This window comes from Melanotaenia boesemani, chromosome 14, assembly GCF_017639745.1.
Source record: "Melanotaenia boesemani isolate fMelBoe1 chromosome 14, fMelBoe1.pri, whole genome shotgun sequence".
Taxonomy (NCBI): Eukaryota; Metazoa; Chordata; class Actinopteri; order Atheriniformes; family Melanotaeniidae; genus Melanotaenia; species Melanotaenia boesemani.
This window is the reverse complement of record NC_055695.1, coordinates 3,670,491-3,697,826: the sequence shown is the minus strand read 5'-3', so window position 1 is coordinate 3,697,826 and position 27,336 is coordinate 3,670,491. Positions and strand designations below refer to the sequence as shown.

Genomic DNA, 27,336 nt, shown 5'->3' with positions numbered 1-27,336 from the left:
AGAAACTGCGCCACACAACAAAACTGTTTGCTTTTTTTCTTTATTTTCTTGAAGCTTTTTTTTTTCTTTTTTTCCTTTTTTTTTCCAAATTTAAGATTTTTTCCCTTTTTTCTTGCTAGCTCTGCTTTTGGCACTACATACTTGGGGTGACACATTAGATTGTTTTTAAACAAACATCTATTCAAAGCCTTCATCTTGTTGCAAGCAAAGTATGAATACAGCTAATAAAAATAAAGGTTTGCATTTGTCCTGCTTACTTTACACATAAAATAAAAACACTTTTTGGACCCCCTCAAAAACGGGGGTATTAAAATATTTGACATTTGTATCACAAATCAATGTAATGACAAAAAGTAAAACATAAAAACTGTACAAAAATGATAAAATTCATTTTAAAAATTTGCATGTCATCAAGTGATGTAAAGAGTTTGTGATTACTGTTAAATTACTGACCGTGGACCTAATTTAAAAGAGATGCAACTTATTTCTTCTGTTGGATGAAATTCAGAGATGGATGCCGGACATGAGGAACCAGTGGGAAGTTTGGATTGGGATGCACCACTGAGCCGCCTTTTGAGAGGAAAAAAAGAGTAAGAAGCCTTAAAGTCGTCAGAACCAGACGACTTGTGGTTACCAGTTAAAACCAGTTAAGAAAATCTGACCTTGAGTCATGAAGGGTTTGCCAGGCTGGAAGCCTCCATTGCCCTGCTGGATGAAGTTCTGGGGCATCCTGTAGGGCCAGGATGGAGAGAGGGTGTACTGGGGGGGTTTGTTGTGGTCCCATAACCGAGAGCCCTGGCTCACGCCTGCAGACTGGGCTTGGTGGCCCGACTCTGAGGAGACAGGAAATAAAGATATTGTCAGGGTCATTTTTTTTTCTAGATCTTACAGAATCAGAGTCAACAAAAAGAAACTAGAATCATCTGGTTTGGATGAGAAACGTCTACATATTGTACATAAACCAGAAGTTGCTCTTTAACCTCTTAAGCCTCAAGCGTCTTTCTAGGTTTCCGCTTGATTAGTTCTCTGCAGTTACAGACTCTGTCAACCATCTTAGTATGAAAATGAAGCTAACACTGATTTCATCAGAGGTGGAAGCATCACTACAGATGCCACTGTGTTAAAGTAACTGAGGAACATGGGAAAAACATGAAGGATTGCACTTAAAATATAACCTGTTAGAAAATGTTCTGCAGCAGAATCTCCAGAAAGCCATGAAACAGCATGAGAACAATTTTTCCCTTCATCAGGCTCCAACTTACAGTTTTCTGCTCTCAGTAGTAACGGCGTTAGTCCATGTACATGCTGTTAGGTGGATCCATAATTTGTGTTTACCTCTTTTATTTACCTGCTCTTTTAATTGTCTGCTGTCTTAACTGTGTTTAGTGGTGATAGAAATGGTTTAAATGAGCTTGTAGCTGAGACTGTGGATTTCCAGTTGCAGTAATGGGAGTGTTGGGACTTAAGAGGTTAAAGTTTAAGACATCTGAAGACAGACAGAGCCCCACACAGACCAATGGTGCCACCACAGTTCACCCAGTGAATACCTGACTTGACCACAGTGCCATTGCCCATAAGTGACCCAGGTTGTGCAAGGTGGTTGTGCCAGTGTCCTTCTCGTCCAGGCCCTCCGATGCCCAGTTGTCTCCCCGCCGGCTGGGCGAAGATGATGCTCGGGTCGTTCAGACTCATGGGGCTGGGGCCGCCTCCTGAGCCGGTGGGGCTCCCATTCCCTGACGCTGAACGCAGGGCGAATTTCAGGCCAGGCGGGGAGGGGATGGTGGGAGTAGACGAAGTGAGGACTGGACCGTGGATTGGCCAGGATGTGGAGGGGATGTGGACCGGGTGATGAGGCTGCCCCTGGGACTGGTGTGAAGGAAGGAGCCCCAGTGCCGTCAGCGCCCCTGGATGATACTGGCCTGGATGGGAGCTAGGATAGCTAAAGAGAGACAACGGAACCTGGGGGTGGGCCGGCTGCTTCTGGGGACCAGCAGAACTGGTTTTGGGTTGAGGGGAACCGGAGGATTGGGAGGAGCTCTGCTGGACAGTGGTGGGCTGCGGGGAGTAGGGCGGAGTCTGCCGACTATCGGACTATTGACAGAAGAAAGAAAAGAGGTGCACAAGCTTGAAATGTTGGACCTAGAAACATTTCTGCAGCATGAACACTAGAGCTCACATTTCAGTGCTACATTAACTCAGAGACCTTAATGAAGTAAAAAACAAAACAAATAAATAAATAGATCCATTTTCTTGTTTAATCTTTTTTACTCTCCTGTGGGAACTGATGGTTTTGTCTGACTTCTGTACTCACACATTCAGAAGGCTGTCTGGTTCTTCCAGGACCATCTCCAGAGGTCGGAGGAAGGGGGATGTTCTGGGAACTCATCACAGTTCGCACCATGTGAGGAGCTGTGGAAGAAGGAGAAGCCATAAAAAAAGCTGCTTGTTACTGATCTTCTGTGTTTCCCCAACATATTCAAAATGATTTTCCTACCGAGTCTATATCATGAGTCATTTTCACACAAAATCAATTGATAGAAAGTCTCTCTTGTAAAAGCCATCTGACCTCACCGTGAGTTCCTGGTGAATAAACAAAAATAATGTTTCTCGTATGTTGTAAGAACCTCTGATCTAGAACAAATATTGTGCTTTTGTTTGAAGTATTCCATTTTCCTGCATCATGCTCCTTGTTCTGCACATTTAATAACCAGAGAAATGACTAATAAAGAGCATCTGAATTTGATTGATGTAAAAGTTACAGGTGGATTTTTGGGACAGGTTCTGGGTCCAGATCCGGACCGTGGTCCACTTGTTAGTGACCTCTGCTCTATTGCAAGCAAGCAAACATTCTTTCCATCTGCTGCTTCTCTTGTGCTGGTAAAAAACAACATGCGCTCATCCTGGTGCATGCTGGTCCTATACCTGACACCGTATTAATAAATTTAGTCCCCCATATGGCTCATACTAAACAAAAAACAAAAACATTTCCCCAAAACAAATATAAAAAATAATCTCAACTGAATTATCCAACAGTTAATTACTAAATAGCTCCTACAGATATTATAAATATGTAATATGAATTTCTTTGGTGATAATTAGTCAAACTGGAACCAAAATGTTCCTCTTGCTCACCAGGCGCTCCGGCATTCCTCTGTTTGAGGTGGCGGTACTCGGGACAGTCTCTTCGTACGTGACCCGTGTCTCCACACTGGAAACAACGTCTGTCCTTCGGTTCCCGCTCCTCCTCTTTGACGTCCTCGTCTTTATCGTTCTCTTTCTTCTTCATCCTAGCAACGAATAAAAAAAGAGTTCAGGTGTGTGTGGGAAGCTCTTTCTTTGATCAAATAGTTTTCCTGCCAACACAAAATACTCTCGGCAACAAAACAGCTTCATGGATACGTCCCTGCTCTCAACAGAAACATCAGAACATTGCATGTTTGTGGGTTTTTATCGAGTGGCATCCTTCGGTGGTGAAATGTGAAGCCTGTGCAGAAGTGCAAAAATTGCAGTTCACCCTTCATGTATATCACAGCTGCCTCAAGTATTTTGCATTTGTTTAGAGCAACTTTGGTGCACGCTCTCAGAAATCAGGGCTCCGTGTTTGCAAGCTGGGGAATAACCTCTAGGTGCAGCGGAGGGACTGATTTGACCAGACATGAGGTCACAGCGTCAAACATTACAGAAAGTTTAGAAGACAAGTTTGCTGATCAAGTCTGAAATTACCTGCATCTTTAAGATGCATCACTGCGGCTGCAAACTGACAAATATACTTACAGTAGTTAGTTAGGAGATCATTATATCTGTGATGGAGGAAGATGATGGAGAAACAAAGCAACTATGGTGCCAATGGCATGTTTCTTTTTTAACTAGTTATGAAATACCTGAGTACCTTAGCAATCCCATCAACTAGTCTTATTTCCCACAAATAAGTACACTGTGTTGTTTATAAACAAACATTTGTCAACTGTCTGGTCTCAGCTCCCTGGTGGATGAAGTCTACAAGCAAAAATATGACCATTAATGCTCACAGTGGACACACTGGTTTCCAACACAACCTGTTTGATTCCTCCCACTGAAACACAACCATCTGTAACGACACTGCAGCTACGCCTGTCTGCACATTTCAGAGATTTGAGGAAATCTTCTTTCTTACTCTTTAGAGCTTTTTGAAGCCCAGTAAAGAAATACGATTTTTTAAGGAAATAAATAATCATGTTTGATGATCATACTTCCAACATCAAAAAAAAAAAAAAAAAAAAAGGTGATTATGACTTTTGCTCTAACCTGCGTCTCTTTGGACAGTCCTTCATGTAATGTCCAATCTTCCCACAGATCCTGCAGCACCTGTCGTTGGGCGCCAGCTCGCCATCTGTCAACACCTTCGAGTCAAAGAAGTAGTCCTGCAGCACAACACGGGACACAGCGCACATTTTAAAATCATTACAAGTTCATTGAGGCAAAGCTCGGGCCCTCACATTTCATCAAGTGTGAGAACAGCAGCTGAGTCGTGAGTGACGTACCACTTCGGTGCCGAGGACAGGATAGAATGGCGTTCCGAACAGCTTTCTCCCGTTTATGAAGGCCTTCATGATGAAGTTCGTCACTGAGGGAGGAGGAGGCAGGGTTAAGGATGGGGATGGAAAAAACAGGCTTACCATCCACTTTAAATTCACTCACCTGGAACAGCAGCATGCCTGGGCCTTACTATGCGTATGGATTTGTGAGGTCTAGTGTGTGAGCTAAGAGCTGTCTCTAAGGTGGGTCATATTCTAAACATGGCTCCATTACCATGGTAACATGCTGAGCATAAAATCTGCAGCCAAAAGTCTCAGCTAAGGGAACATTCACCAAATCATACCCTTTTTCTCGTTTGTAAACCATCTATTTATGAAAGTTTGCACAGCACAAATCAGATATTTTTTTTAATAATCCGACTCCATACGTGGTACTATCTCGGAGAGGCATCAGATCTTTTTCAAAGCGACATCCATCTGACTGGTCATGTCACATTTCATCCGACTTTTACATCATCAAAGTGAGACGAACATCATGATTCTGCACCAGAGGGTGCGGGACATGCAAGCTCTAATATGAACAATGAAGGGAAATATATTAGATCATAATTTCGCAGCTCCAACTGCACAGCAGTTGATATGATGCGTAGCATCCACATTTACCTCCATAAACATCTGATGTCACGTCTTCCTCTGCACACGTGGGTCCCGTCAGGACCATAAATGGTTTAAACTGCAGTCCGAATTATAACATGAACCACGTAAAAACCACGTCTCCACTAAATCCTGCTCCAAAATGTCTCATATGATCTGTTGTTGCTCAGCACTTGATGCACTGATAAAAAAAAAGTGCGTTTCTTCAGCAACTGATGAGGCTTGAATTTTTACTGCAACCTGAACTGAACCACCATTTAACATTTTACTGGTAGTAAATGAATGTTTGTGATGCAGATATTTTAGAACCTGGCATTTGTTCAGATCAGTCTTTGTTCTGGGTCTGATTCTGCTTCCAACTCATACTCATGGTTTTGTTAGTGGCCAGCAGCTCCCAGAGGGCTTTGCTAGCTAACTGATCAGAGCAGGTTGGGTTTTTCAGACTGCAGGACCTAACAAAGGTAGGAAATAAAACTGGCTCTGATTAAGCAGCTGAGGGAATAAATCAATAAAACATGTAAATATCCTCTAATGGAACCCCAAATTAAAATGATGAAACAGGAAATGAGCACCATGTAGAAATCTTAAGCAATGCAGAACTTACTCTTGCGAGAAACTCCAGCACCAAGATTGTGATTCAAATCGAAAGGATCTGAGGAGAAGAACACGTGAGAATCTAGTTTTCTGCAGAATTAGGAGGCGGTTGCAGGCAAAGCAAAGTCACATCTGCACCTTCGATAGCGATGCATTTGCTGGTCCACTGCTTCTCAAACGTGGTGAGGCGTTTCCTCTGCCGGATGCTGATGACGTTCTCTTTAAAGTCAAATTCTTCGGTGTAAAACCGAAGGAGCCCCAACCACAGCTCTCCCACAGACTCTGTGTTCGGCTGACGGTCCGAGAGACGCCGACGCTGTGTGGACAGAAGACAGGAACATTCAGACTTCAATCTGAAACAGCATGAGGCATGTATGTGTGAAAACACAGTGCATCTTCTGCTGCTTCAATCTCTAAACTCACCAGATCTTCCAGGTTGTCAAAAAAGAAAGCGTTCCAGCCATCCACCATCCGCTGAGGAACAGTCTTCCCATCAAAGATCTACAATTAAAAAATACAGGTCTACTTATATCATCCAATTCAAAGCAAAAAAAATCTACTTAAAGTTTATCTATGATGCAGCAGCGCAAAATGCTTTACACAAAAAAAAACAAGTGTTTAATTATTAAAAATGAAAAACAGTTTAAACACTGATCCCATTCTTTCACTTACACACATACAGGATGTACAAACACATACAGGATGTACAAAGACCTGTCTCTTAACTGAGTTTTAATTGAAAACAAATCTGGCCTGACGCTGCTGTGAGGAAAGAATATCTTGGGGATCCGTCCAAACCGGGAGCCAGCCCACCCATAACCACAGAGGCCGCCACCACAAGGGGTCCTCACCAAATCTATAGGGCTGCAGTGCAGGACCCCCAGCCACCCAAAGACGACAGACAAATGTTATGAAATGGCAGAGCCGTAAATAAAAAGCATCTAGACTTTTTCAGATATATGCAAAATGTGCAAATGGAGAAATGTACTGCAAATCAGACGAACTACAGGGTAACTAACGGTTCATACAGACATGTGTTGTGAATTATGGTTGTTTTTGTGATGTGACATCACAAAGGTTCGTCTGATAGGCTCAAATGAACCAGAAGCCTGGTCTCTGGCAGAGCTGATGATGGGCTGTTTTTCTGTTTCTGCTTTTGAACTTGGGGTGAGTTTTTGTTAGGCATTCGTGTTTGTTTACATGTCTTTTCCTTTACCCTGACAGTTATCTGTAAAATCACAAACCTATTTTGAGCATTTTTATATAACTGTTTTCATCTAATTTCTACTTTGCAATAGAAACTCTGCAGGCATTAAGCACAGACGGGCGATCCCCACGGCAACGACCCTGCAGACTGAGCAGGCAAAGCCTCCACCATGGAGGACCCCCATGAGGAAAACACTGGAGTTAAAAAGATTGAAAAAATAAAAACAAAGATAACAAATAAGAGTGACAAGTATGAAAATATTTAAAAACCACTTGATGTTTCAGACACGGCTCAGAGTGGTGGGTACCTCCTGCAGGACGGGGATGACTGGTGGCTGCCTCTGCTGCAGGAAGTAAAGCACCATCAGGATGTAAGCATAGGATGAGAGGCTTCCTCGTGAAGCGTCGCCAATGTCGCAGCGCTGCGAACAAAAAAATAAATAAATAAAGGGGCGGGGGGGTATCCATTACTGTTAAGGTGAAAATATAGAAGACCAATTCATGAAGAAGTCATTTCAGGTCACTCTTAAAATAAGTCCAGTCCAGTTCATTATAATCTACATTAGTTCAATTTATTACAACAGAGTTGATACAAGACATTTTATTAAAAAAAAAGCTGCTTAGCATCGAATTTCCGCTTTGATTCAGCCCTCTATCCAGCAAAAATACATACATCGTAAATTAGCATCTCGCTAAATGCAGCGAACGCCTATACGCTGCATTTTCACTGACGCAAACTACTGCATCAGTTACTTTAGTACTACAGAAAACTTAAAGATTTCTCTGACATGTTTTTGATTTAATGACAGATTACGACATAAATGTGAGTCACACTGAAGCTTATACTCCTCAGGAACTTAATGGTTAACACTAACAATTAATTGTTAAATTCTCAATAATTTTGCTGTCCAAGGAACTGACATAACACAGACATGCAGCTGGAGAGAGAAAATATGCAACACCAAGTGTTTGTGATGCTGTAGTATCAAAAAAGTCAGAACAGTATATTTATTATGAAAGTGTCTTGAGGATGTGCTGTAGTAATGTAATTTTGTTGGTGGTAATAATTTTATTAAGACCTCAGTAACATCATTAGACATCAGTAAGATGTCTTCATTCATCTTGTGTTTTTACTGGAATATTTCACAGGTAAATACATATTTCTCCCACGTTAAACCTGTAGCATGTATGAAACAAAGTTGCTCGTTCTTATTAACACTATTACAACTAATTCAGTGCCTGCTCTCCAATCTGCTGAGGTTAAAAAGAGCCAGAGTCCTCTTCACTTTCTAAGGAGACTTAGGAGTGTGCAGGACAGTTCTGGAGACATTTTGTGACATCATAGTTGCTTCGGCCATCTTCTGTGATGTGGTCTAGAGAGGTGGATCCACAGAGTAGGACATGAGGAGGCTGGACAGGCTGGAGAGGAGGGCTAGCTCTGTCCTGGTCTACCCTCTGGACTCAGTGGAGGTGGTGAGTGAGAGGAGGATGTTGGCTAAGCTAAGATCCATCTTGACCAACACCTCTTACCTCCTGTATGAGACTCAGGGAGGCATGCAGCCATTTCAGTCAGAGACTCATTGACCCACACGTAGCCACTTCCTTTCCACAGTAATTAGACTCTTCAATTAGCACAAAGAACTTTCACTGAACTATTCATCTGCTTCTCTTTTTATACTGTATATACCATCCTCTGGAGTTGCTGAGACATTTGAATTTCCACACAAATAAAGTCGTTTCTTTATTTTTCTAGACAGTGCAGACTTCTTACCACAAACCTTAGTTTATGAAAGCAGACTGTAGCTATGGAGAGAAAGTGAGACAAACAAGACTAGAAAATGCTGCAGGGACGATCACCTGCAACACAACTCGTTATGCTATGCTAGCACCAGAACCATGACCAACGTTGTGGTCTATGGCTTCATCTTGTGACTGGCATGTTTAAAAACTGCAGAGGCCGTGTAGCATTTAGTCTACTTAACATCTGACAGGGCAGTTATTTTCTTCTGTCCGTCTGCTGCTGAATTCTTATACGCTGTTTGCAGGCAGGTTTATTAACATTGTCATGTGTCTGCGTGTGTTTGTAGAACACATCCCACCTGAAACAGCATAAAAAAACGCTTGCATGGTTCCTCATTAATACCAGCTAGCATTCAGGAACTAGTCACTGTTGCAGCACCTCAGAAGTTCTGTTTGAAAAAGGTGCTTTAAAACTACTCTGGTGATATTAAGACATCCATTTGTTGGGAAAATTAATAAACACTGTAAACTGTCATTAAGGTAAATGGTCGTCCTGCACTGTGGTTATCTACAGAAATTCTGAATACACTGGCTGGAAGGTCAAAGACTGTAAGCTACATTTAAAGTGACGTAATGTTGTGGCTCTGTTGTGGTTCTCTGTGGAAAAACCAAACCAGTTTGAAGTTAGAACCAGCTTACAACCATCTCTATCTCCACCCCTGAACCAGCACAAGCGCTGCTTTAGTCAAAAAGTTTTTTTTCTGCCTTTATAACAACATGAAGAGGGCTCAGGACTTTCACATTACCTTTGCAAAGACCTTCATTGTGTATCCCAGGAACTGCACACGTGGATCCAGAGCTGCATACGTCGCCAGCATCCTGGTGTTGTGTTGAGCCTCCAGAAACAGACATTCCAAATAATTCATTATAAACAACAACAAAAAAAGTTTAGATATCATTTGAGTGAAAGCAGATTGAGGTACAAAGGCCTCGTCCACTCACCAGGGTGTTATAAAGACTAATGTCTCCCTCCAAACCACTTTGTCTGTGTTCAAACTTCACAATAGGCACTTTAGCTGTGGTGATAGGCAGGATGTTCCTCAAACCTGCCGCGTGAGAAGTCAGAAAATCACCAGCTGCTCTTAATGCAAATTTTACCAAGTTACAAAGAGACCATAGCTCACCTGTATGCTTCTTTAGGACTTTTGCAAGGCCTTCGATGATCTCTTTACAGTTCAGCTTCTGTTGAGAAAAATCAGCTGAGTATGAGGAAAAAAGAGGCGGCAGGAGTTTAATGAAACAGTCATTGTGTGCTCAACCTGCCAACCTCTGCAGTCTCATGACCCTCCAGAGTCATGCAGATGTCAAGGTCGCTGTCGCGGAAGCCAAAACCATTTTTAGAAGAGCCGAACAAACAGAGCTGAGCTTTGTCTGTGGATTTAAAAGCACAGAAAATAAAACTAAATTACAGTTTCTCTTTGAACATATAAACATTTCAGGACTGGGGTGCTGTGGTGGAGGTTGGGCTGTGTGGGGCGCCCTTATTAGCACGGCTTCTACTCCACCTCCGCCTCTAATGGTCTTGGCTGACTTACATCATCATCATCATTATTATTATCACCAATATATAAATCATTATAATTATTTATTCACTTTTTTTCTATCCTAAGGACTGTATATGTGTATGTTTATTATACGCGTAATTTTCTTACACTTTATCTGTCGTTAGCTCACCTCCTCTCCTTTGTTTTATTTTGCTTTTCTTTCTTGGATATGTTGTATCACCATCAAACCTCCAATAATCACTTCTTTTTACGGTTAGTTAAGGCTCACCATTGAACTCCTTCCTTATGAACCTCTCCAGGCTGGCGAGGATCTGTTCCCTCTTCTGCTGCTCAACATGTGAAGGCGATAGTTCATCTACAAACAAACAAAAACACAAATTCAGTCTTTCTGAGCAAAACACCCAGTCACAGATCTGCAGTTTCAGCCAGAACGGTGGGAATTAGCTGCTTTAGTTATCGCACAGATTAATGTCAAAGTATGAGATTTTATCACATGATTTTATATTCCAGGATGTTATGAAAGAATAATTTATTTTGTTTGCTTTTTTTTAACACAACTAATTGCAAAACTGTTTCAGTGTGTAAAATGTGTTAGCAAATAATCTACTATATAATTGAAAATAAAACTACAGCAATAAATGTACAAACTGAGAAATACAAACATAGGTGCATCATTTCCTACATACAGTAGCACAATCTGCAGAGTCCATCCAGGATGTCTCTGAATCGGTCGTTCATTGGAGGCAGAGGCTTCAGCTCAATCTTCTTAAAGTCCTCAGGACACTCGTCTTTCAGGTGTCCGTCTCGTTTGCAGATGCTGCACACAACAGTTGGAGGCTGGAACAAGAATCAGGTCCACAGATGAACTCCTTCAAACTCCAGTAAAATTTAAAAAAAGTCTGTACATGAAACTATTCTATAAAGATGCCTGCAGATGTTTACAGCTGTGAGCTACCAGCAGATTTGTAGTCTGGTACCAGATATGAAAAACATTATTTTTAGCAGGTTTTTCTAAAGGCATGTCCAGGTTCACTCCAAAAACAGCTCCACACAATCGACCGAAATGTTGTTCTCTTCGTCTAGTATTTCCTCCACAAATTTACTTCATGCAGCAGAGGAAGCCACCTGGATATATAAACTCCCCTGGACTTTGGATAGTCCAGGGGACTCAGTTTCATTAGGAGGGGAACAAAAAAATGTCCCACCTTGGTTTGGTTTCACACTGCATTTCAAGTGGACCAAACCACCTGGATGTCATGCAGTTTTAACTACTGCTCGTAAGGGGGCGATATTCCCTGAAACCACCACTGATCAAGAAGAATGAGGAAGAAAATCCGGCTCATTGATTGGCCAGGACAGAAAACTGCTTGTTCACTGCAAGTAAACAAACGGAGAAACGCCATTTTCCGCAGTCGGGTTTCTGATTTTACTTTGATGTTCAAATCTAGCGTAGTTTTCACCAGAATCTGTCCGGTGTGAGCAGCAGCAGAGGCAGTCAGATCTCAGGAGTGTCCAGTCATCGAGAGCTAATATCCTGCAACTTTTAGATGCATCACTTCTCCAACAAACCTGAATCGAATGGCTGAATTCCCTCATCCACATGCCATTCAGCTCTGCAGAGGCCTGGTAACGAGCCATTCATCTGACCTGATCAGATATACAAGTAAGGAGGGAACTGTGTTAGCTGGAGTTACCTTCCCACCAGTGAAGATCATCTTATCAAACTCGTAGTGCAGATCATCCTCTGATGAAACAGGCACATCCCTCTCTGAAACGCAGTCTTCCTCCTCTTCCACTTCATCCTCCTCCTCTTCTTCTTCCCCTTCCTTGTCACTGTCCAGCAGGCCATTGGGGGAGAAGGAGGTTTTGCTCCTCTCGTTGAGCACCATGTCCAAGAGGCTGGCATCTAAAGTCTTCTCATCCCTTTTCCTGGACAAATCCGAACCGTCTTCATCATCGCCGTCGGGCTCTTCATCCTCCTTCGACCCCTCCTTTTGAGCACTTTCTTCCCCTTTGCAGTCGTCCTCTTCGTTGTTGGAGCGAGTGTCCCGTTTCCTCTCGGCTCCTTCCAGTTTTACAGCCTGCCCCTGTGTCTTCTTGTTCCTTTGACGTCCACCGTTGCCCCTCTTCTGGGGGCAGGCAAAGTATTTATAAGCTGTTCGGAAGCGCTCCTGGATGTACTCGAACACCATCTGGCTGTTCAGGCTTCGTGCAACATTTCTCTTCAAGGCAAACGGATCTAGAGAGTGGAAACACACACACACACACACAGTGGATTTCTGACAGTGCTCCCAGCTAGTGTGAGCAGTTTTCTGAAAGAACGGTCTCTGACCTTCAATGGCGAGCCTGCGGCGAGGCCAGTTCTTCATCTCCCTGGAGAGGAGCTCCTTTAGGCGGATGCTGATGATGTATTCCTCGAGAGCGAACTCCAGCGTGTAGAAACGTAAGAGTTCCAACCAAAGCTGGCCCAGCGACACACTTTTAGCCAGATCCAGGGTAAGGGGGCTCTGTAAGAAAAACCAGAATAACAACATCAACACTGCCTCCTTTTGTCTAATATAATTATGTGCCAAAGTAGAACTCACCAGACCCTCAGAGTATTTAGTTTCATCAGATTTGTTCTGTTCTCGTTTGGACCTGCATTCCCCTCTGGGCTCGTTCCGGTTGTCTCGTCCATCTGGGGAGCTCGGAGGTCTGTGCTCCCACTTCACAAACATGTCCAGCACGATTTCAGTAAGGTGGTACTCGTCCACTCGTTTCACATCAAAGCCTTCAACCTGAAAGAAAGATCAAGAATCAAGTGACAGACATCAGAGGGGGAAAAATAACTCACTTCAGCTTCTTCGGCTCCTTCAGTCCAAGGTCTTTTTCAAGGTCGTTCCAGGCATCAGGAGCAGCATTTAAAAACCTTTAAACTCTCCGTTCTGACCTTGGGAACAGCAAACATTAAGAGGTCTTGTGATTGAAGATTATACCCACTTAAGTTGTCCAATGTGAGGGAAGCAGCCCCAGGAAACATTTATAAATGAGAAAAAACCTGACTCAGCCCAACCAGCACAAGCACACAAAAGCCAGTGATGGGTAAGAGCTTTGTAGTTTGTGATGAACCTCAGAGCACCATCATGTACCGTATGAAGGGCACGCAAGTGTTTAGAAAAGGCATTCGCATAAATCACCTCATTACAGTCAAGCACCAACTTAAAAGTCGCAGCCAACAGTTTCTTTTTAGCTTCAAAAGAAATGCGGGATTTAATCCTAAAGTAAAAACACAGTTTTAGCCGAAGTTGCTTTACCAGCTGCAGAATATGTAGCGTAAAGGAGAAGGTGTCACCTATTAAAATGCCAAGGTATCTGTACTCTGATCAGTCGACCGGGTGGTCAGCTTGCTCCTGATTCAGCTGCTGTCTGTTTCAGCTTGACAGGGAAACGTAACTGTTGAGATTTATTAGAACAGGAATAAATACCAATAAAATAAAAATGAGACTCACGTGGTTGAGAAAAAAACAAACTAATTCTTGTATTAATTGTTTTGCTATAATTATCAATTTATATTCTAAATAAACACAAAGAGAAGAAAGTTAATTCCAAATTCATTTTCACACATTCAGATTTCATCACAGCAAAACCAACGCTGGGAAAAGACCAAATAAGTCTTAAAAGAGCTTTTTGTTCCAGTTCAGGAAAAAATAAAATAAAATAAAGAGAAAGAAAAAATTACTTGAGGGAACAGACAACATTTTTACAACAAGTAATCACAGTTATAATAAAATTTTATCTTTGTAGGTTTACTTCTTATTCTTGATGGATTCTGATAATTTTGTCCCTTTATTATTGTTTTTAAATTTTATTTTAAACGTTTATTATTATATATATTATTTAAAATGTTTGTAAATCTAGACAACGCTCCTTTATCAGGTATAAATAAATGTTTTTAAATGAGTTTTTTTTAATATGTTAAAAAAAAACGAGAATAAAAAAAAAAAATAAATAAAAACTAATATTAAATTAAATGTAACAAGAACCATAAAAGTCAGCCATGAGTAAAACAAGTAAATAAAAAATAAAAAAAACACATCAACAACCCACCCTGGAGATCCTGGAAAAACATCCAGGTGTTACAGATGCACAATTAGTATCTCTGATAGAACCTTAGTTTGTCACCTGCTGGCATCCTTACATTAATATTAGCCTTCCCTAACTCTGCATCCATGCAACTTGGAAAAAAGTCCAGTAGAGATCTTTAAATGTGTGTTTCCACCTCATAACCAGTTTGTTGTCAGCAGTAAGGCCAGCAGCTGGCAGCTAGTCAGGGAGAGTTTATCTGAAACCTTCTCCCACAACTTTAAACCCCTGAGAAACGCACCAGAAGACCCATTAAAATAAGAATTTCTGGATGAGGAGCTGATGGTTTCAGCCTGAACAACACGTTTTCCCGCATCAGGACCACCTGTGCACCAGTCCAGGTTTAAACCAGACGTGAGTCCCTCAGGCTCTGAAGCTCTTTTAAACCTTGATTAAATAAAAACCAAGCAGCGCAGTAACAAGAGAAAACCTGAAAGTGAATTATAATTATACCTTTCTGATGATTTCTGCTGGTAAAAGCTGTTTGCACTAAAATGAATATAAGTTTTTATAAACAACAATTTAGCAGCAGCATCAAACAGGTTTTTCTCATTATTATGGAAATGTATGCAGCACAGTGCTAAAATATAATAAGACCACTAAACAGCAGCAAACCGACAAATTTAGGTGTTTTTTTTCTTTTAATATCTCTGATAAACAACATCTTCTATGGCGGTGTTTCCCTCTTTAATCAAAGGCATAATCGTTCAATTTCAGAGCAAGATTTCTTGTTTTTATGCTCAAATATCTTATTTCTCTCTCAAAACTCTGCTCTCACTCAAAGAGTCCCTTCTTGCTCTCAAATAGATTGTCTCCCTTCAAAAGTCTGCTCCTGTTCTCAACTTTAGTGTTGCAGGTTCCAATCTCCCTCGCTCTCAAAAATGAGACGACAGCTAGCTAGCGTTAGCTAGTTTTGATGCAGTCTGTGTCTGTTTTTGTTGGTTTTGTTCAGGCATATTTAACTCACGGGTCTTGAGCAATTCTAATGATAAAACTATTTCAAAACTTTTGTTCTGGATTTGTTAAATAAATTAGCCAGACATGCACCAAACCACAATCATCCTGCTTAACACCTGCCTTTTCCATCCTTTTCAGTCATCTCTGATAAAAGCCAACAAAGAATCAATAAAAAGGCCTGAAAACAGTTTAGCTGAATGCTGTTTATCAGCTGAAAAGCATTCAGAGTGGATTTTTCTTCTGTGAATAGATCCACTCACCCAACGGCCCAGGTAGACTGGGAGGATGGGCTCCTTTCTCTGCTGCAGGAAGAAGATGACCATCAGGGCGAAGGAGTATGAAGGGATGCCGCCTTCAGCCTGGCAGTCAATGTGACACAGCTGTGGAGATAAAAATTCATTTAAGACTTCCTCTCAGCTTTTATTCAGACTAGAAAACTGAAACAAACTTCCTAACCTACAAAATCCCCACTCCAACGGCTCCATCATTCAGAAAAAAACATAGCGGACATTCTGTTTTTGTCCCTTTGTACAGACAGAGGTAGAATTAAAAAGCATGGATATGATCTAAAGAAAAACGTCTAAACTCAGGACATAAAGCAGTTAAATGTTATAATGACAGGGGTTTCATTTCCAGCCTTTCAGCATTAAGAACAACGAGTCCAGCAGCTTTATTTCAAATTTATTAACACAGTCCTGACAAAATTTTCAGCAGTGACTCAAATTTAGCCGTTTCTGTATTTCTAAAGAATATTTTGACATATTTTTATATTATGCACTGAAAAACAATAATACGTACTTCCTATGTTAATATTTGCAGTAGTAATACAGGGAAACTTTGTCATTCTGTCATGAAACATGAACATAGTACTGAGCTCAGGTCATGGTGAGTACTAAAATAATTACTAAAAAAGCCACACAAAAAGATAAAGATAAGGAGAGACAGCACTTAGAGGTACAGTGTGCAAGAATTACTGACATCTGGTGGTAAAGATGGACATAGAAATTATGTCAAATGCCAAGCACAGCTGTGCATGTACGGTGGATCCAGCGGCCTCAGGTGCATCGATGACTACACTACAGGTAAATACTGTTCTACTTTTTTTCCTTCTGTATTTGGGTCTGTTGTTGCTGCATAACACTCCACATCTGACAGCTGTTTGAACTTCTGCCTTGCACTTGTTGTACAGCTCCTGGATGGCAACCTTAGAAAGAAAGTTGTGTGATGGGGTAACGTACCGTTTGCCAAGCGAGCTGATCCTTTTTTTAAAGCCATCTTTGAAAACAACATAAACGGGTACCATGTTTTTAGCCATGTGACAGAATCCGTTATTTCTTTCTGCTGTTTGTAACCTTTCATCCGGTGTAACACGGATGAAATGAAATGGATCTCCAACAGCTTGTTGTCAAGTTCTGCACAAACCCGGTAATGACCCATCCATTTGAATCAGGTGTGTTGCAGTAGGTTTCCATACTGGAAACATCCAATACCTGTAGGACACAGGGGGGGTATTCCACGAACATAGCTAAAGAAAGCCAGGCTGTATCACTTGAACTAACACCATCTCTGAATTAAGGCTCAAACACATTTCAGCTGCATCTACTTGAGGCTAATCCAAGCGAGGCTTACATAGCCTGGCTATGTGGGAGGTCCTGAGGAACGTAGGAAGCCCTGATGAGTGGATGGTGGAAAAGAGGAGCAGCAGAAATAGAGAGCAAGCAGAGAGCTTCATTTTCTCAGCAGCTGAACACAGAATGCTGATGGAGATCAGTGACATGCAGTGGGTTCATGGCTGGTGAGGAACCGACTCCTCTGGAGTCAGATTTACATGGTACGAACTGAAAAGAGCTTCTTATTTCATTATTCATCCACCAGCATGCAACTACGCCCCCTTGAGGTGACACAGAGTACTGCCTGCCTCACCTGCTGACTTTTCTCTGCACTATTGTACGATCAGCAGGAATAATTCTCTCACACACACATTAAAGACATTACACAGACTGTGGAGAGTCATGGTGTATAACACATATTTCTGTAAAGTTCATATTGGCGATATAAGTGTTTTTTTGTTTTTTTTCTCTTGGTTCTTTGGTTCAACCAAGTACTGAATAAGCTGTGTGCACTTATGCCCACGATGATACTATATGATGAAATCATGCACTTATGCCCACGATGATACTATATGATGAAATCATGCACTTATGCCCAAGTTGATATTTTGATGAATTCATGATCTTGTATTTAAACAAAATGACTTACAAAAAAAAAAAAAAAAAAAAAAAAAAATAGCACTGCCTCCAGCACTACATGACAGCACCTGGGTCCAACTGGACTCACAGCAGTCTGACTACCACTTCATCATGATGTCCCATCTTGTTTGAATTCTTGCTTGTGTTGTTCTTACTCTCAAAGTAAGTAAGTAAGTAAGTCGCTTTGGATAAAAGTGTCTGCTAAATGACTGTAGAATAGAATTTTTCTTTTTAATCTTTTATACCAGAATGAGAGGAGCGAGCGCAGCGTTCAACCAAGTGGAACTTTTTTGGGAGTCTGTATCAGACCTTTGAGACACAGCTAAGCTAAGCTTGAACGCTAGCGTGCCCCAAGCAGGCTAGTTCAGGTGCATAAGTTACCATGGTTACTCAGCGGGCATTCACATAAGCCACGTTGATGGAACAGAACTCTCTCTTAAAAGAGCCAGACTTATCAAGATAAGCCCAGCTCTCCCTTAATCCCGCTTTGTGGAATACCCCCCGGCCCTCCAGGACTGGAGTTGATGATCTTTGGTGTAACACTTGCAAAGGCTCCCAATGTTTTTTTCTTTTGTTTTGCACGACATTCGGATCTGGTTTTGCATTCCCTGTACTGAGTTGTGTGGTGCCGACGTAAATGGTCAAACAAACTGGTTGTCACAACAGGAGCAAGGCACTGCCTACACAGAACGCATGTTTGGTCATCATTCTTCTTGTAGCAGAAATAATTCCAGATAACTGTTGTTTATCGTTTTCTTGTTTGTTGCTCATTTTTCAATGGTGTTACCACCGATTCAGACCCCGCCCCTCAATCATGTGCAGGGGTGTGGTCTGCTTCGGCAAACTGATTAAGAACACCTGTGATTGGTGGACCCCTGCATGCAGTGTGTGTCAAGTAACCTTGAAACTGGACGAGAACACGGTGAGTTCATTTGCCACCTTCATGGCAGGACCTGCAATGTGGCTACCGCAGACATGCACATTGCGATGATGATGCTTAAACGATATGTTGTGAAGCTCTAGCTGCCATGTATGTGGACTCACTTGAAGTAGATATAAATGGCTCATTCTAAGAGCATAAAAACACAACAGTAATTTTAGTAATGTGACCAGATACCAATAAAAACTGTTTTGATTTTGTTGCACACTGCACCTTTAAAATACATTTAAAGCTCTGAGGATGCTGCTGTTCACCCTCATCACCTTCAGTTTCCTTAGACGCTGAAGAGTCTTCTTAATGATGCTTGAGGTGTTTACGCACCAGCTGAAGGTGTTTAGTCAGGCCTAATCCAAGCTATTTTAAACAGGGAACCATGTCAACAACTAAGATCTGGGCAATCTCCAGGCCAATGATCCAAAATGTCCGAGATGATCTCTAAGCTGCTTCATTATCACTTCTGCTTTGTGACATGCAGATTGTCTCTAATTTGCTCCTGCGTCATTGGAAAAAGTTGCTGTTGGAGGAAGCTGCGGTGCTTGTTACCGTCATTGTTTATGGGCTGTGTGGGAATGAGCTCATACAGGGCGCTTCATCGTTAACACGCCATAGGACTCGTGACAGCGTTCATCTGTTCTTTGGACAATCAATGTTCCAGATGTTGCAAATAGACTGAAGGGGTCTCAAATGAGAATATGACTTTACAAGTCCTCCGCTGTCTAGTTTTTGTACTTTCTGTAGAAAATCAGTTCTTGATCTTCTTGGAGAGAAGTGGCTTCTTTGCTGGCTCTGAACAGCTGGCAACTAGATTTCATAACTGGCTCCTCAGGAGGAGACGATCCTGGTGATTGCTGCTTAGTTGTCCAGACGTCTTCTGCATCACAGCAGTTAGCCTCTATCCTTGAAGTTTTTAATAACCTGGCACACAGCCGACACTGGGTGTCATATCCTCAGCAGCCATTTCCCTGCATGTAAGCCATTTTTTAAGCAACGCAATCCAAGCAAAAGTCACCATCGCTGCCAGAGGAAGGCTGTGATTTCAATTCTGTTTGCTGTCAAACATCACTGAAAGTGATCATGTGACTTCAGCTGACATGTACTCACACACACTTTCCCCCGTGTGCTGATGAGAAGATACCAAAACGATGGGATTTAGCGATAAAGTCAACATTTAATCTGCTTTTTACACAAAAATAAAATGTAAATCATCAACATGAAAACTGCAGCAGCAAAGTTACTGAAACGCTAAATTTGAGTAACTGGCAACAATTTTCAGCCAGAAAAATAAAGACTTGTTTACCAAACCTGAGAGAACATGTTCAATCTCATAGAAAGGAACATCACTATCCGCTGCACAGGAGAGTGACCGAGCACTTTAAATCTTTATCATCTCCTCCCTAACACCAGTCAGTCGCAGCCTTACCCGTGCCCAGTAGCGGAAGGCCAGCACCAGAGGAACCAGTCTGGGCTCCAGTTTTGCCAAGGCTGCCAAGTGGTTGGTGGTGAGACAGGCGACATCATTGCCTGCACTCACTTTACACATCAGGCCGCTGTGGAAAAAACAGAGAGCACACACATCAACGATGGAGTTGGATCTAAGACTTGAACCAACGTTGAACCTCAGAGATTTAACGGGATGTGTTGAAGTAATAAAACAACCATTTTCCACCGCAGGCGTTCTGTGAGATCAGCTGCTCTTTGTTTAAACACATTTTTTCATAGCACATATGTTAGATTGACATCAAAAGATGGATACAGATGTTCAGTCAGTGGTTTATCCACTGGTGCCCTGAAATGAATGTTTTTCATTAATAATGTTTATTCAGTATTAACAGCTGTTCTTAGACAGGATTAATTGCTAATATCTAAACTAGTTCCCACCAATCCTCAATGTAGTCTTCAATGAAAATTCCTCCAGGATCGCTGAAGGACTTTTCAAAGTTAAAAAGTTACTGAGCTCCAGCCTTTTTTGCTTTCTGCAAGTCTGATGCTCTTTAGCTTTGAAGCACCTGATTCAGCCACTGCTTGTTGGATGATTTTAGCGCCTTGAGGTTTTTTGCTAAGTTGTCTGTTATGTGTCAATACAACACTGGATCATCCCTTAGGAGCCTTTTTATGCTTGATTGATTCATAGGTCAGAGTTAAGTGGCTTAACAAAGAAAAAGCATTCCTCTGGACTGGACTGAAACTGAGCAAAAAGGCAGAAAATTCCCCAAAAAGCTTTGGAAGATCTTCAGAGAGCTGGAAAACTGCTGCTTGAGGTGAGTTTTAAAAGGGTTAAAAGAAAGCTGAAGCCAAAATATAAAAAGGCTTCAGAGGTGGCTCATACTTTTAGACATGGACAGGACAGTGGGACTGGTCCCTGTCCTCCGACTGCCGTCCTCTTGTGAAGAACCCGGGAGTGATGGTTGGGCGTTTGTTTAACGAATCAGCACAGTCATCAAGGCCAGCTTCGCTCTTCCTATGTTGTTTTTAGGTGTTTGAACTCTATGGGCTCATCATATTAGAGTGACTTGTTGTGGCCCAGCTGACCGGCTCTACTGGCTGTCCCTAAGGCCAGGCCAAAAACCAGAGGTGGTAGACCCTTCTTTGGTTTAACAGCCTCCCTCTGTCTGTCAGGTCCTCTCAGTCTGTTAGACAGTTTAACTCCAGACTGAAAACACATCCGTTCTCCTAGCCCTTCAGTGCTAGCTGAGAGGAGTTTAGCTTGGCTAGTTATTTGTAATTATCTGTATCTGCAGCCGTCTTTGTGAAGAACTTTGGTCAATTGAAGTTGTTTAAAATGTGCCATACAAACACATTTTTAATTGAACTGAATACACATTACTACATATCTATGCAATGATACAGAAATGAGAAGAAAAACCTGCATGTAAGGCAACACTCACCTTCTACTATCCCGACAGAACACAGAAGGAACTTTGGCGTGAAAATCCGACTCAACCTCAGCAAATTCAGCTAGAAGAGAGAAAACCACCCAAGGTGACGTTTACTGAAGCTGCACTTTGATATGAAAGTGAGAATGTTAAAGGAAAGCAAAAAAAAGACAATAATAACTGTGACATGTCTCAGTTTAAGTCAGAAATACACTTAGAAAGACTTACTGCAGTTTTTGAGGATTTCCAGCACTTTAATCAGGACTTCAGGTTGTGTCATCTGCATGGAGGACAAAGTGAAAAAGACCAAGATCATCACACATATGCTGAAAAGCTCCTTCAGTATTTAGTGAAACAGGAGCAGCCGGCTTACTGTGGAGGGGTAGGTGACATCGATGTTGATATCACTCGTCTTGAAGGCAAATCGGGTAAGACAGGAACCATATAAACGGAGAGAACAAGCTAGAAAACCAAAGAGAGCATAAATAATGGCTAAAAACTTGGGTCGACCTTTAATGAATGAATAATAAAGGACTCAGACTTGACTGAAGATCATCATGATTTAAGGCTGGCTAGTGGGGCTGGGCAATTAATCAATAAAATCGATAAATCAAATTTTGCATTTCTGGAGATTTTTATAAAAATCTGGATTTTTTTTCCATAGTTAGTTAGCAGCAGACTTAGCCTTCCCTCCACACCAGAACGGTGTTTGTCTGACAGATTTTCAGTGAAGTGACCCTTCACACACGCCTGGGATTTAGCTGTGTGTATGACTGCAGTGAGAAATGCTGCTCTCTATAAGATGCAGAAGTCAATTTAACCCACAAACTCTAGTTAAGAGACAACCTTCATCAGGGGAATTATTTCTGCAGTGGATCCTGTATGATGCGGATCCAGATGGAAAGAGATCACGGATGCATTGTGTCGATAATTCTATGTAAGATATGAAGTTGTTTATATGATGGAAGAGCTACGACATTATATGCTTTATTTTTGCTGGCATTCATCTATATAAACAAATAAATGTTTTTAATAAGTTTATTTATGTTTTTTAAAAGAAAAGAAAAAAAAATCGATTAAAATCGGAAATCGGATTTGGTTATAAAAAATCAGAGATTTTATTTTTAGGCCATATCGTCCAGCCCTACTGGCTAGACTTCAAGTTCAAACATTCCTGGAGATGTTTTCTCTTCACATTAAAGCCACAGTCACAGCATCCAACCTGAGAGGTGCCTCTTTATGATGTCCTCCATCCTGGCAACCACCGCCTTTCGCACCTCAAAGTCCTCCTCTGAGATCCCTTGCTGCCTGGCGGTTTCCAGGACGGCAGCGTCCACGGCCCTCAGCTGGGCGGCAGAGGGCGGCAGCAGAGCACGCAGCTCATTCTCCTCCTGCTTTTCCTAACATATCACAGCATGTTACTCCTTTTCTACTCCAGAGAGCAGTAACAAACACGCGCCTGCAGAAAGCTACAGTTCACAAACCATTATGTTCTTCTTGTGCCTCTTCTCCTTGATGTGTTTGTGTGCTCCTTGGATGTTCTCAATGTGCACCGAACACAGTTTGCATAAGTACTGATAGTTTGGGTACTCGGGGGACTGCTGTGAAAACAAAGACAGGAAAAGGAAATCAGTTTGTGGTTTTTACTCACCTGCAAATTAAGAAATAAAACCCAAACAAAAAAAAGACGAGTAGTGATTCCAAAAGGCCAAGAGGAAAGAAAGGAAAGGTAACATTTCCATATTTAGCACCTGGAATTTAATCAATCCCTCCAGGCAACAATGTTAGCTTTATTTGTGCAACCAAAAGCAGATTTTGTATAAACATCACAGACAATCGTGTTGGCACACAATAAATGCTTGGCTTGGTTACAGAAATAACACACCTAGAATCAGAAATAGATCAAAGTCGTAAGGCCTTTTTGGTGAGCCTGTATTTTATTTATTTATTTTTGTAAAAACTCACATAGAAGCTGAACCCTTGTAATTCCAAGCACCATGCAGACATTACGTTATCAGGTTAAAATGATGTAAAATGAAAGTATTAATAGATATAGCAGCATAAAGGCCGACCAGAAGAAACAGAATTTATTACTAACAGAACTTTGTAGAAATAACACACAGATCAATAGTGTCCAAGCCTTTTCTCATCTCATCGTTCTCTCAAGTCTTGGCTTTCAGGAGAAAAATATTAGCTAGAGTCAGACTGGGGCCCAGAGACCCAGGCAATCAGCATCAATACTGGAGCATGAATCCCAGCCACTCCACCACCAAGATGACACCGGACGGGCCCAGAAGGAGACAGAGGAAGGCCCCAGCCAGAGCCCCCCGCGGTCAATGGGCACAGGCCTCGGCGGGCCAAGGTCGACAGCCACTGACCCCGCTGGGCACCTGCCATCTAAGCCGGGCACAGCGCAGGGCCTTAGGGCCCGAAAGCCAACCTCTTTGCCCAAGTCAGAAGGCCCACACAATGCCCGGGAGGACCAGACAACCACCCGGTGTGGGCCTGCACTAGCCCCAATGTTCCAGCCGCACACCATCACAACCCCCCCCCACCCCCCCATTTCTGGAAAACATGCAACACAATCCCAGATATATCAACTATTATTGGCTGGTATATATTCTATCAAAACATATACAGACTGTTGAACTGTACTTCTTGCTGAATCAGGCTAAAATGTTTACAACCATAACAGTCGGATTAACTGTTCAAACTTTGATGTGAATTTTCAGTCTGATAAAAACAGAGAAAATCAACAAAGAGGTGGAAAGCAGCGGTTTATATATGATAAAAGAGTAAAAAAATCAACAAATGATCAAAAGCATCTTTCTTTGTGTCTCTGACTAATTTCACAAGTCACTAAGGTTGAAAAAATCTGGACCTGCTGCAGTGAATTGTGGAAACAACAGTTCAAAGGTCACCATTTCTTCATGGGTATTAATACGTATGAAGGACAGTGATCCTTACTTTCAGCAGTCGGTGGATGTAGTCTCTGTAGAGGCGCTCCTCTGCCTGTCGGAGGCCCAGCTGCTGCTCTGTGAGCAGTCCCTCCTCCTCAGGGGGCCTCACCTCTGGGACCTCTTCAGCAGACTGATGCATCAGAGTTGCAGCTTTCACCGCTACAAGCAAAGATCACAATGTTTAAAAGAGATGCCATGCGGTGACCAAGACCTAACCATCTAAGGGAAGACATCCTGTCACCCACCATGTGATTTCTCCTTTCCTGGAGCTCCAGTTGAGCTCTTGGCCTGCCCTGCCAGGCCCCTCTCAGGTGTGCCAGGTAAAAGAGGAGAGCTGGTCTCTCTCTTTGCTAAGGAGCGGCTCTCCGCAGACTGAGCCGTTCTGGACTCCGGAGTCTGGGCCACAAGCTGGTGCTGAGAACCTGCCGCTCTTCCTTTGCCTCTCTCCCCAGAACTTGTTCTTCCAGTCAGTCTGGCGAGTCTGGCAGGTCGTCCTCTCTTCTTGTCCAGGGAGTTATCAGTAAAAGCCTTCCCTGATGCACGACTTACCTGACTGCCTATATTATGTTCATCCTTTGCAGCGATGAGGTTTTCCTTGCTACTCGGTGCAGACTTTGTTCCCTCCTTCTGACTGGACAAAGTCTTGGCTCCTCTGGACTGAGACTGTTTGACTGATTTTACAGGACTCATAGACTCATCCATCCCTCCTGTCCTGCTACTGCTGTCCCTGGTGGAGTCAACACCACAATGAAGATGAGCAGGGAGGCAGGACACCTAAAAACTAAGTAAGGAGAGAAAATCAGTCTAACTAGCAAGAAAACACCCCAGTGTTGTAAAAGCTTTCTGCATAAATTATTAATTAAATTAAACATATTTTTAACTTCAGCTGGATAGTACCTATCAGGTGTCTCCTGCAACCTGCTTTCATCTACAAACAAAAGGTCACAACATCTATATGTCTAGAGTGAGTGGAGAAACAATTAAAGTCCCATGAAAAAGTGTGAATTCTTTGAGTTTTTTTTTAAATAAAGGCTAAAAAAATATGTGTTGGCAACAGACTGTTAATAAAAAAAAGCTTAAAGAATTTAAAACTGGTTCTTTACCAAGTTGTCTGGTTTTTTGTTTGTTTGTTTTTTAATGCTTTATAGCTCTGTGTTGAAAATGGTCAGGTCCCTGGACTGGACTGAAAATAACTAAATAAAAAAAGCTGAAAACGACCAGAAAAACATTATATCTGACCTTCTAAAAGCTGGACAACTATTTATTTAAGACAATTTTAGAAGATTATAACAATGTCTGACTACTGGGAGGATGAATATGAAAGAAAATAAGAGCATCTTTAAGACTTTTGCACAATACTACAGTGTAGAGCAATACCATAAAATAAAGCTGAAGCAAGGGGGCGGTTGCTGGTGCAAGTCAATGTTCACTCTTGATTGATTAATTTTCTTTTGATTAGTGGTCTGGACAATAAAATGACCAAAGTTCCAAACACATCACCCTTGCTGATATACAGTCAAGGATCTGATCAACAGCCCATCATCTAAAGATAATCAGAGTACAATGACGTGTTAACACGTGCACCAGCACCGTGGACGGATTATGGAGCATTCTGGTGATATGCTGCTCATATATGCATCCTTAAAACCTGGATAGTCTTTTTCTAGAAATCCAGACATGCTACCTCATATGCAGTAACAGAAACCAGGGAAATGAGGTGTAAACACTGTCTGCAGGTTCCTGAATGTTCTTTGAGAGGCTGAGATGATGAACCATCAAACATGACTTTACACCAACGATCAGAAACCTGGATGCCACGTGCAAAAAGGCATGAAAAACAAGTCTTCTGATGTTCCATGTAGTCAGAATATCCTGAATATGATCAAAGCCTGAATGTTAATGTTATTAAACAGGAGAACCTGAATATCTTAACTGTGGGGTGGTAGGATAATAATAATAAAAACTAACAGTGATGAGTTGCAATTACTTATTCATTATATCGTTATAACTGATAACAGCTCTTGTGATCGGACAAAAATAACAAATATCCTGCAGTTATAACCTACCATGTGCTTTTTCATTGTTATATTACACAAATATACAGATCTTGGCTACAGGTTAAATACGAGGCAATGAGATCATTTAAAGTAGTATAAAACAGCCACATTACCCACATATTTAACTTTAAAATAAATAAATAAAATTCAATGTTAAGTACCTGGGCAATCTCTGCGTCCCATAACTCAAGTAAAGCAACTAAAACGAAAGTCGTGATTATTAAACCCGCAAACCCATTTCACAAAAACAGAAACAGAAAGGAAACGACGTGATGCTGAGCAGCGACGATCGCGTACCTGATGCTAGGCGTTCAGGATTTACATTAGGTGGCACCGAAAGACAGATTAGAGGTCACAGACATGTCTAGTTGTGCTTTGGCGAATGTCTAAAGCACAGATGAAACAGACTTGGACACAACTCAAGGGCTTACCGTTAGCTAAACTTCCTAAACAGAAAGGATTAGTGGGGGACGGGCTCCGGGGTCACCATGCACACTAGTTACCGTGACTTAAAGAAAAGCTCACAGTTTAAACGAAAACGTGTTACTTGTATGAGTGGAAGACTTCGTGATGACTTCCTTGCTTAGCTAAGTTTGCTGTTAGCAGACCTCGTAAGCTAACTGACGCTAGCCGCTGTGCCCGGTCGTTCGTAAAGCTAGCTACAGGAAATTAATAACACTGGCACTCAGCTGCCACACAGCATCAAGTCATTAAAAACAGAGGGGAACATCTTCGTTCAGTACACCGCACAGGAGCGCGCGACAACCTACTTTGAGCTCTGCAGTTGATTTGGGATTATTGTTTAGCTGTCCTCATGGTTCTATTCCACATAATGTTTTTGAAATCCCACGGCCCTGGTCAAAACAGCGACCACTGACGCCATGTTAATACATTGCCCCGCTGCA

General features: G+C 41.9%; 1 protein-coding gene across 2 annotated transcripts; it reads right to left on the bottom strand.

Annotated features, from left to right (window-relative positions):
* Positions 1–27,336, bottom strand: tut4 (terminal uridylyl transferase 4). Of its 2 annotated transcripts, XM_042006004.1 has the most exons (30): positions 27,202–27,336; positions 24,620–25,155; positions 24,382–24,533; positions 22,899–23,015; positions 22,637–22,814; positions 21,788–21,876; positions 21,643–21,694; positions 21,427–21,496; positions 19,962–20,088; positions 15,613–15,732; positions 12,859–13,050; positions 12,606–12,780; positions 11,968–12,512; positions 10,960–11,110; positions 10,542–10,628; positions 10,036–10,139; positions 9,893–9,950; positions 9,711–9,814; positions 9,515–9,604; positions 7,277–7,390; positions 6,186–6,263; positions 5,901–6,078; positions 5,773–5,820; positions 4,521–4,603; positions 4,285–4,400; positions 3,133–3,287; positions 2,312–2,409; positions 1,548–2,091; positions 663–833; positions 9–570 (listed from the first exon to the last, which is right to left on the bottom strand). In XM_042006004.1, the coding sequence occupies exons 2-30, from the start codon at positions 25,074–25,076 to the stop codon at positions 482–484; spliced, it is 4,542 nt and encodes a 1,513-aa protein (XP_041861938.1). In that variant the 5' UTR covers positions 25,077–25,155; positions 27,202–27,336; the 3' UTR covers positions 9–481. The 2 variants fall into 2 exon arrangements, with proteins under 2 accessions (XP_041861937.1, XP_041861938.1); XM_042006003.1 differs by having other exon boundaries at positions 1–570; positions 12,606–13,050.